The 10,475-nt window shown below is 36.6% G+C and overlaps 3 protein-coding genes across 5 annotated transcripts in view; 1 reads left to right on the top strand and 2 right to left on the bottom strand.

Annotated features, from left to right (window-relative positions):
• LOC109546457 overlaps nucleotides 1–820 on the bottom strand; it is a 29,918-nt gene extending 29,098 nt beyond the window's left edge. Inside the window, exon 1 of the mRNA XM_019917421.2 lies at nucleotides 495–820. Within this exon, the coding sequence (XP_019772980.2) occupies nucleotides 495–710 (216 nt within the window). The 5' untranslated portion in view covers nucleotides 711–820. The remainder of the gene's footprint in view (nucleotides 1–494) is intronic.
• Nucleotides 1–10,475, bottom strand: part of LOC109546456 (cap-specific mRNA (nucleoside-2'-O-)-methyltransferase 1) — a 39,307-nt gene that overhangs the window by 26,433 nt on the left and 2,399 nt on the right. The window contains exons 3-13 of one of the 3 annotated variants that reach the window (XM_048669463.1): nucleotides 9,851–10,183; nucleotides 9,638–9,799; nucleotides 9,439–9,583; nucleotides 9,227–9,381; nucleotides 8,983–9,166; nucleotides 8,699–8,930; nucleotides 8,410–8,597; nucleotides 7,851–7,982; nucleotides 7,577–7,790; nucleotides 7,289–7,521; nucleotides 7,024–7,161 (exon numbers count right to left, since the gene is read on the bottom strand). In XM_048669463.1, the coding sequence (XP_048525420.1) occupies nucleotides 7,040–7,161; nucleotides 7,289–7,521; nucleotides 7,577–7,790; nucleotides 7,851–7,982; nucleotides 8,410–8,597; nucleotides 8,699–8,930; nucleotides 8,983–9,166; nucleotides 9,227–9,381; nucleotides 9,439–9,583; nucleotides 9,638–9,799; nucleotides 9,851–10,183 (2,100 nt within the window). In that variant the 3' untranslated portion in view covers nucleotides 7,024–7,039. Of the gene's footprint in view, nucleotides 1–6,953; nucleotides 7,162–7,288; nucleotides 7,522–7,576; nucleotides 7,791–7,850; nucleotides 7,983–8,409; nucleotides 8,598–8,698; nucleotides 8,931–8,982; nucleotides 9,167–9,226; nucleotides 9,382–9,438; nucleotides 9,584–9,637; nucleotides 9,800–9,850; nucleotides 10,184–10,475 lie in introns of those variants that run through there. The other 2 variants (XM_019917419.2, XM_019917420.2) reach the window with 2 other exon arrangements.
• LOC109546455 lies at nucleotides 947–7,034 on the top strand. Its single transcript, XM_019917417.2, has 11 exons — nucleotides 947–3,113; nucleotides 3,213–4,089; nucleotides 4,160–4,324; nucleotides 4,377–4,625; nucleotides 4,680–4,788; nucleotides 4,847–5,222; nucleotides 5,275–5,471; nucleotides 5,531–5,784; nucleotides 5,837–6,061; nucleotides 6,112–6,331; nucleotides 6,741–7,034. The coding sequence occupies exons 1-11, from the start codon at nucleotides 1,310–1,312 to the stop codon at nucleotides 6,894–6,896; spliced, it is 4,632 nt and encodes a 1,543-aa protein (XP_019772976.2). The 5' UTR covers nucleotides 947–1,309; the 3' UTR covers nucleotides 6,897–7,034.

The following is a 10,475-nucleotide window of genomic DNA, read 5'->3' as shown; positions in this document are numbered from 1 at the left end:
CAGACACTTAGGTGCAAGATTATGCCAAAATTTAATGTTTTCCGTCCCGTTTTTGCTCATATGTCGGAGGCAAAATGAGCAAGAGCGCTCATTTGTGCATCATTTTAGACAGAAATAAATGGCCTTTTTAGAAAGTGAACCATGGGTAGGGAATTGTTGGCAGTTTTCTCAAAAAATGCTTGAATTCAAGAAGTTTTAGATTTGGTTCGTTTTGGCATCGTTGGATAGAGAATTGAATGGGGTGATCATGACCCCCATGACCCTTGGTATGGGGTTCTTCTGGCTAAAAACTCATTTTTCAAACATCGGAAGCATGTCTCTACTTCCGCACATGTGCAGGGTTCTGGGGTTGCAACTGTCCCTCATAAACATTAAATTTAAGGGGCTTTTTAGCTCTACATGCTCAGCTCATATCGCATGGCAAATTTACACTGTATACGAAAACTTACCCCAAAACAGTGCCTAATTAAAATAAATATAAATAAATGACTGACCTTTCTATATCGAACCGTCAATTGTGGGGTGCTCTCCAAACTGAAACCATCCCCTCGTTCCAAAAGTGTGGATGGCTGGGAGAACTTCTGCCGATTCGTGGAAACCTTTACATGTGAATTCACTGCCACATCTTGTGCAATAAAACTCTTAAAGTTTTCACTGTCCAGAAAATCGTCTGGAGAATTCCCGTCACTCTGTTCATTATTATCGCACATTTTTTTATATACAAACGGTTTGCTGCAAACAAACTCTTTTGCTAGATAACACGTGTTTGCCGACCGGCGAAAATAAACCTCCCCAATCGGTCAGTACCATCAGCAAGATGTTTTTAAACTGATCATGGACAGGTAGTAACATTTCTTCGTGGAGGGTACCATTCAAAACACGCGCGAATTTGTCACATCACGCAGGCCCAACGGTCCGAACGGCTCGTTTGCTTCTTTGTCAGCTCTTTGAAACGGATAAGGACAAACATACTTTGACGAATAGCCAGTTTATGGTTCCTTTACGCAGGCAACTTTAGATACGCGAAACAACAACAGCAGGCAAAAAGGGATTAAAACTAGAAAGTCAGCTACAATAAACTATCTGCTGAGCAAACTGATGTTCCTAAACCCTCACAAATTTGAAATTTTTTTATTCGTCATTAAAACCACATAACTTGTATATCATGCTATCTATAGAGTTTTATCAGACGTCAATCCACTTAACCTAAAATATTTGAAAAACACAATTTCCCGGTCAGAAAAAGTTGTTTACAAGTGAATTGGTTCTAATAAATTCCCACATTCAACTTACGAATCAGTTTAGGAAAATGGATAGCGGTGAAAATTCCGAAATATCCAACAACGAGGTAACTTTGCCCTTATCTCCAGTGTTATGTTCAGGACAGTCGAAAAAGCTGCTTAAAAACCGAATACGAAACAGAAGAGTTCTTCGGAAGTGCAAAAGTGCCCTTAGCTATAACATAGAGTATCAAAATGGCTCAAAAAGCGAGTGTAATGTGTCTGCTGCAGAACCAAATCCACACTTTCAAAATACCACGGATCAAGAGACTGTTGCAGACAGAATCAAAAGATTGGAAGCCCTAGAAAAGAAACGGCTTCAAATTATCAACACCATAAGCTTCAGCTCGATAATTCCTAACGATCTACAATCAAACCAAACAACTGACAAAACTCTTGCCAGAACAGACCAAATATTGCCATTAGAAGAGTGCACTGGCTCCACATTAGTGGAGAATACAGAAATCCAAAGAAATGCAGTTAACATTCCAGAATTTGGAAATTTTCAAACAGGATCAGGGAAACAGATCGCTGTTTCAAAGCCGCAGATTGAAATTTCCAAGAAACTCTTTGATGACATTTTTCTCTCAGGAGTTTCAAGAGACAATAAGTACAATTATTTGCACTGCAACTCTACCCAAACTAGTGCCTATAATAACAAGTTTTGCAACATTTCAGCGAGAGAGCCTGTTGCTCAATCTAGATTGGATAGTTTAGATCCGACAAATAAGGATATTATCGGCAACAATCAAAGCCCAAAAACTAAAATTCCTTCAACAGATTCAAAATCAAAAGACGTATGTGAAGAAGACATTTTTGAAGACTTAAGCCTTGAAAATGATGCATTTCAAGCAGCCTCCTTACAACTAGAAGCGTTGTTCAGCTCTGAAAGGCGTGAGTGCTCTATGCCAGTTTTGAAGAAACAAATTAACCACAGCAAGGAAAATATACTTCAAGGAACAAAAAAAATATTTGAAGGCGAAAACTTTGACGACTTAATCCCTGGTTGTCATAAAGGATTCCAAGCAGCCTCCTTGCTTTTAAATACAAGCTGTAAAGACGGATTGTTGAACTTAGAAAAGCGTGACGACTATATGCCAACTTTAGAGAGGCAAATTGAAAACGCCGCAGAAAAGACACGAAAAAATATATTTGACACGGAAAACTTGGACGACTTAAATATTGGATCCAATAAAGGATTTCAATCAGCTTCCGTGCATTTAAACACAAGCTGTAATCAGCCCAACCAGAAATTGCTCAACTTCGAAAAACGCGATGAATCTATGCCAGTTTTAAAGAAGCAAATTGAAAACCCCATAGAAAAGACACCCGATCGAAGAAAAAATATATTTGAAGGAGAAAACTTTGACGACTTAAAACCTGCTTGCAGTGGATTTCAAGCAACATCATTGCATTTCAAACAGCCTCTTCGCCCTTCTGAAGTCTCCTCTGGAAATGTAACTTATTCAAACAAACCAAAAATTTTCGAAACTTCTAATATGCAATTGAGCGCAACAAAATCACCACAACCCAATCACAATTCAAAATGTTCTGAAAATACAGTCCGAAGCAACAGTTCAATCATATCAGATAACCATTCCTTAAATAAACCAGCAAGTCTAGGAACAAAACAGAGCAAAGGTTCCGTAAAACAGCGAAATATATTTGCAGATGAAAACTTTGATGATCTTAATTTAGGAGGAATTGTATTTCAAACTGCAAACACATTGCAGAAACAACAAGCTAATATTTATCAAAGGGCTGACAAATCCATTGCAGCGCAAGTTAAGAAAACCTTTAAGGATATATTTGAGGGAGAATCTTTTGACTCTGGTAATTTTTCATGAAACTTTCAATCTCAACCACGCTTTAACTGTTTTATAACTAATCACATAATTTACCCAAATAACTCACATACACATTGAATTGCAGGTGCGAGTTTCACAACTAAAATCTTTAAACCGCCCACCAGAAACTTTAAGTATTCGGGAGACTTTCGAAGCCCATTGAAAACAATACTTGAAGACAGATCTGAGTGTGAAGCGACAAATGATCTCAAGGGATTTCCACTGGTGGAGCAACAACAAACTTTAAATATCTCAGATAAATATAGCGAGATGCTGGAAAAAATTCATGCACATTTCCAATGCAAGAAAAGCGGCGCGGTTAAGCCGCTGTTAAGCATACAAAGCATCGGAAAGTTGGCGGAGACTATAAACAGTAACAAAGAAAAACTTAACTGGAAGGCCAAAACCATTATTAGCAGAAAGCGAAAGATATGTGAAGTAGATTCGGATTGTAACATTTCAGATTTAAACTGTAGCTCTACCACGTCAAGCGGGTCTAAAAGACCCAAAAAAAGATTGGGTTGTTTTGCTTCCCCAACCATTCAAGTCCAACCAAGTGGAATTAAAATGGCAAACCATTTATTTCAAGACTTGGAACCGAAAACGTTTTCAACCTCGACACCTGTGAAATTCGAAAATCTTTTAAAACCGCAGAATTGTAATTCGACGCCTATACCAAGTGCTAGAAAAAAATTAGACAGCATGTTCTCTCCAAGTGCATATAACACCAGCTTGGACTTGTCTAAAACTATTCACAAAAGCCTTAATTCAACAGTAATGACTGTCCATAGTAATACGTTTAGCTTGAGTAAGCCTGCGGAAGCCGACGCAAGAGTATGGTTGGGGAATTTGGACAAAGAAAGGTTGCTTTTGCAGGAACAATTGAGGATCGTCAATGAAAAACAGGCTATTTTAGCTCAGCAGGCAACTATATTGGATTTGCCTATGAAGGAAAAGATCAAGTAAGTAAACAGGCTTTAAGGTAACTTAAATATTTTGAATATGAATTATTTTGTCATCTTGTGTTATTAGACCCAAACCAGGGTTATTATATGAATCAAAAAGAAAAACCAACAGAGTCAGGCTTCAAGAGTATGTCCAGTATTCCGAGCCGGGTGCTCAAGCTGGTGCGGATGGATTTTTAGATCAAATTAATCCACAAAACTCACATTTGATGCACTTTATCAGTGGCCAACGGTGAGGAGAAATATACAGCAGCTTGATATATTGACAAATTACATATTTACAGAATATCACATGTCACAACTGAAGATGGTGCTGTGATAATACCAAATGTAGACTCTAAGATAGGCATATCAGAAATAGAACATAGCTTTAAGTTGCTGGAAGGAGTGGACAGAACGTTGATACCGTCAAATTGGATTAGGAACCACTACAAGTGGATTATCTGGAAACTTGCCAGTTACGAAAGAATGTTCCCGCATATCTTTGATGGGTGTTTATCGGTGGAGAACGTTATGCAACAGTTGAAATATAGGTCTTAAATTTTCAAGTATGGAATTCAATCAGAATTGTAGACAAAGCGTTTCAGGTACGACGTGGAAATCGACAGAGCTCAGAGATCCGCCCTAAGAAAAATCTTTGAAGCAGACGATTGCCCTCAGAAGCGAATGGTACTTTGCGTCTCCAAAGTAATTAAGGTAAACTGTGTGTGGCAGCAGGTTTGCAATATTTTTTAAATAACTCCATCTTTTGCAGATTAATGATACGTATGAGCTGGAACTAACCGACGGTTGGTACCCAATCAGAACGGTCATAGACCTCCCCCTCTGTGATCAAATAACTAGAGGAAAAATAAAAATTGGCACTAAAATGATCGTCTGCGGGGCAGAACTGATGAACTGCGAAGGGTGTCATCCATTAGAAGCAACCGATTTGATTCATCTGAAAATCAGTTTCAACTCGACAAGAAGAGCGTTGTGGTGGTGCAAACTGGGCTATCAAAAGCAAGCAGGACCTTTTGTAATACCCTTGTCGAGCATTAACATGAACGGAGGGAAAATTGGGTGTTTGAAGTGCTTCATTCTCAGAGTGTACCCGGTAAAATTTTTGGAAACGTGCGGAAGCAAAAAGGGTATGTGCAGTATATACCCATAATTGCTTGAAAACATGGATTTTATGCCTAGTGTGGCGAAACCAAAAAGCAGACGAACGATCAGAACAAAACTTCTACAGTGAAAAGTTCAGGCGAGTGGATTCTTTGCACAACAAATCGGCCGATAATGGTGTAAAATCAATGAGCTACAAAGATGTTAAGAATATTGAAGATCCTCAAATTCTATATGATATCTTGCAACGAAGTAAAGATCCTGAAAATTTGCAGGTAGTGGATCAGCCAGGAACAACTAATGAGTCAATTAAACATTTACTTTTTTATTGCAGGAAATGCTCACATCAACACAAAACACTATTCTCTATAATTACTCTCTGGATAAATCCACTAGTACGCATACAACTGAATGGAATGACGATAAAACATCTCAAAGAGCAGTAAAGGCGTTGTTAAAGATAAAAATTGTCGATGCTTGTTACAACTCAGACAAGATTCATGATTTACAAGTGTGGAAACCCACAGAAAATCATTTACATGAACTGAGAGAGGGAGAAATTGTAACCTTATTCAATACATCCTGCAGGTACAGATTATACTTTTAATTTAAATCGAGTTTTTATTGGAGGACTTTATAGTTCAGTCTGGGGTTTAAACGCCAGTCAAAATACCCAATTCAAAATAGAAGGCCGGTCAAGCGACCGAAAATTTGAGAAGTTCAAGCGTAAAGTCACACATATAAAAGATATGGAGACTTTCTTCGACAACAGTCTATTTAACGAATTTGATACCGTGGGGATTGTTGTGAAAAAAATAATAAATGAGGCTGATCAGCAAGTTTGGATGGCCGATAGGGAACAAAGGTGGTTTTTTTATGAAAAAAGTAAAATGGTAATTATTTGGTAAATTGCAGACTTTTGCTCATTAATATCTGCGATTCTCCGAAGAACATTCTGGTATTGGATATGATCAATGAAGGGCAAATTGTGTCAGTGTGTAATTTGATTTTTCAACACCACCTTGATACACATTCCTTCGCCGTAGGGAATCATTATGTAATTTTTGCGCGATATTCTAAACACAAGCACTTGCAAGAAGCGCTTGACGGCTTAGAAAAGGATTTTAAAGATATCGTGAGTTATTAACATTTAATTACTACCTACTAATGAGTATAAAGCAAACAGAAAGAGTTTTTTCAATATTGCATAATTAAGGGATCTTGTAAACTATAACAATTCAACAGAGGAAGAACTGGGGAATTTTTTTTAACCCAGTTTGCAGTTTTATGAAGTGCGTTTAAAAACCATATTTAGTGTTTCATGTAAGAAAAGTCATAAGTGATATCTTTATATTTATATAAAATCAAAATCCGCCAAACAACGTTGTAGCTGTATTGTGTAAAAATGTACGAGTAGATACATTTTTACTTCGACATACAGCTTAAAACACACAAGATCAAATTGAAAGTGGACTTTAAAATAGCTGATTTCTTATCGTTTTTAATTGTATTTGATGTTCTTGTTTTGAAGTCATACATTTTAGGACCGACATGATTTTATACTGAGATGTACAAGCAAAATAAAGCATATTGGACTTGAAAAGGTCGGTAGAAATCCCATGGATTTGGACGACATGGAATGTTCGCAGATAACAACTACTGATATTGCACTTTTAGAATGTTTAGAAAAATTAGCCTAATATGGAAAATAATGGAATATGATTTGCTGAGGTGATAATTGAAATGAAGTCAAAATATTTATTTTAAAGTTAATAAAACTATATTTTAAGATATTCATTTGTATTACAAAGAATATAAATTACTTACTTTGTTTAGAATTTGACTAGATCATGCTCCACTCCTGTGCTATGTGTTTCTTAAATTGATCCAAGTATTGACAGGGCATGAACATGTTGACTTTGTGGAATTCGTTCATTCCGGATCTCACCCAATGGTCAGATGCGCCTAAATTAATGTTAGTTTTTTACATACATTACTGTCAACTTTATCTGATCAATAAGAAGTCCATAAGACATTTTTCAGCTTTGTAATAAGTTTGTTTGAAAATACACATTCGTAAATATTTACTCACCAGTTTCGGTATTTATAAGCAACAGAGCATTAACGTCGTGCATTTCTAAATTGGATTTAAATCCAATTATTGGCAAATTCACTGAACAATTACCAGTGCTAGGATTTCTAATAAGGCTATCGTCGGACAAAAAGTTTGACAATTTTTGCATCGGCTTTGGACGCACACGTACTGAATATATTGACTGGCTTTCTTTGTTAACGGCTTTGCAAAAAATACGTATCAGTTTGGACCTGAAAACAGTTTTCTTTCAGTTTGCCACTACTCAATTATTTTTTTAAAGCCTACCTTTCCTCAAATGAATGTCCCAGAAGATTCATTGATCCTAAAGAAACGGCATCTATAACATGCAAACTATGTCGAGTAACCTGTTGATTATTCACGAATATCTTCTCTTTTACGAAATCTGCTAGAAGCAGTGTTCCCTTCACAAGGTGGAGACTCTGAATTTTAACCCAGTTCTGATTATTTTGCAAATGAAACGTATTGGAATATCCCACTCCTGAAATTTGATATCAAGTCAATCTACAATGCACTAAGTATGCATTTTTATGGGACTCACCTGCCACGAAATTTACTGTTTGGCTTCTATCCGAACTATATATATATGCGCAGAGCCAGTTATTAATGTTTCCCAATTTGGCCCTTGCTGCTTCCCAAGAGTGGACGTACCGAAGTTGAAAGACAACTTGCGCTAAAAACATAAACATGTATATTCCATTTACATCAATAAATTGCTCAGTCAATTTTCAGGGGTTACTGGAGCTTACCTCTAATCTAAATTTTAAGTTAAGTTTAAAATTCATGAATTTTGTACCTTTTAATTTTGCTCTTCTAAGCTTCAAATTTATAACAATGTCGAAATTGCATAAAGTTTATTTTCCTTCGGTACATTTCAAATTGGTCGAAACATCTTGACACTAGATGCGCATTATTATAGCATTATATTGTTTACAACAAGCAAATTAATTCTTTTGAGAGAGTGAATTAATGTTTTGCTATTATTTCGGATTCTTGTCATATTTATTCATTTTTTACCTCCAGACAAACACCTACAGAGATGAGGCCAATTTTGAGTCAATCCATACATATAAGAAAATTATTGTACTTTTTTCACTTACAAATTTTCAGGCCCAAGTCGGTAAGCAGATCCTGAACTCTGTAAAATATACGTTTCCTATTTTGATTTGGAAGTTTCCAATATTCTAGTGACTGACTACGTAAATCATCTTGCCTGGCTTCGATCAAATTAGGGTTTCTGCAAAAAGCTGCCAATTTCTTTAAAGCCACAATCTGTTGATTGCCAATTCTGCAAAAATGAATGTGAAAATACAATTAAAATTCAAAAAAATCGAATATTTAAATGGATGCTATGAAATACAGAAAAGTTTCAGCTTTTGTGCTTTTTACCTTGTATTACTGTCGAAAATATATTGAAAGAATGCAGCATCTTGCTTCAAAACTTCCGCATCAACTATCTCCAAAATATCTTTATCCAAAGTTTTCAATTCCCACAATCTAAACACTATTTTCCACATGTATTCCTTTATAACAGTTGTACGTACATCTGCTTTAAAATTACGGCACACAAAATATCTTTCAGAATTGGCGGGACGAGACGAATTCGGTTTTATAATACCAACTGAAAGCAGGCTATATCTCCTATTTGTGCGTATTGAAAACTTAAAACTTACCACTTTCAAAACACAAATACATTAAATAGAGAAGTCCAACACTAAATGGCGTGAAAATATCGAAAGTTTTTGTAACAAAATGTCCATGTGGTCTTAGTGTTTTCAGTGCCAGTATGCACTGGCAAACGTAAATAGTTTTGGATATCACTTCTTGTAGACTTTCTTGGCCTTTCACACTAAATCCCTAAAGTTAAAGTCTGTAAAAATAATGTTCGCAAATTACAACCGAAGCTTCCAGGCTTACTCCATCAGACATCATAAAATGTAGCCCCCCTTTGCTTTCATTGGCCACTCTATCAGCAAAATCGGTCAGATTATCAGGGTTGCATATATCTCCTCGTTCATCCGCGCCATATAAGGGTTGAAACATCGCAATACTAGCACAGCACGAGTCAGCAACTAATGTTCCAGATCCGATAAAATATTGAGACAATCTAGTTGATTAATAATAGTTACCTTTGAAATCATGCTCATCTTTCAGGGTCATTCCGAATCCTTTATACCACCACTTTTTCCGCCATAAAATATATTCAGTGAAACCTCCGGGACCAGCACATATGTCCGCAAAGTAAATAGGGCCCTCTTTATTGCTGAAATTCTCCTGACAAAATGTGTAACTTGAGATTAATGGAAGATAGCACTGCGTCTTTCTTACGTTTTCTTCCATAGTAGTAAACATAAAATCACATGCCGCATCGATATTAACCATCTTTAAGGCAGCTCTGTTCATGAAAAACATTGCTCGTATAGTTTCAAAAGGGTTCGCTCTCGTTCTTGCTTTGTTCAGGTCTTCCGCATCAAGTTCATCAAAGATGTTCTAAAAAAAACCGTTGACTGCCTAATTCAATAGTTAGAATATATGTCTTACTTTGGCATTAAAAACATTTTCAATGACTGTCTTATCACAAAAAGGTGAATTCTTGATAACTTCAGTGCTAGAAGGTCCCTCTTTCAGCCAATTTTCTAAGTCACTTGGAGTTATGTCGGTGCTATTCGTATTGTTTAACCAATCGACTTTCTCTTCGACTATAATTTGCTCTTGCGAAAAATCCCATGTCTCGTTTGTTAAATTAGTAGATGGGACACTATGGCCTAAACCGATTTTCCTTGCGTTGGGGGGTACCGCAACGGGTGCTTGGAAACTCGCCGGGCCTTGTTCAACTCTACCCAATCCAAGTCCCACTTTATAACCCATTTTTTGCTGAAAATATGTTCTTTTCCTTACTCCATTAAGAGCAGGGAAATTTTTTTGACTATGCATAAGATACTGAGCAGGGTCCCTCAATAAATGCACTGTACTCCAAAAATAAATGTCTTTTTATAGAACACCATACTCAATCTTTATTAATGGAACTAATTGGTGCATTCAATTCTCTATCCAACGATGCCAAAACGAATTCTGTGGCTCGAATGGTTTTTGAGAAATTTCGAAAAAAGCAGCGTCATGTTCAAGTGGATTTTGCAACTCAAAAAAAAAACCACGCAAATCTAAA

Source organism: Dendroctonus ponderosae, unplaced genomic scaffold, assembly GCF_020466585.1.
Source record: "Dendroctonus ponderosae isolate FM_Combo_2020 unplaced genomic scaffold, Dpon_F_20191213v2 Dpon_F_20191213_8, whole genome shotgun sequence".
Classification (NCBI taxonomy): Eukaryota; Metazoa; Arthropoda; class Insecta; order Coleoptera; family Curculionidae; genus Dendroctonus; species Dendroctonus ponderosae.
This window is presented reverse-complemented; position numbering and strand designations above follow the sequence as displayed.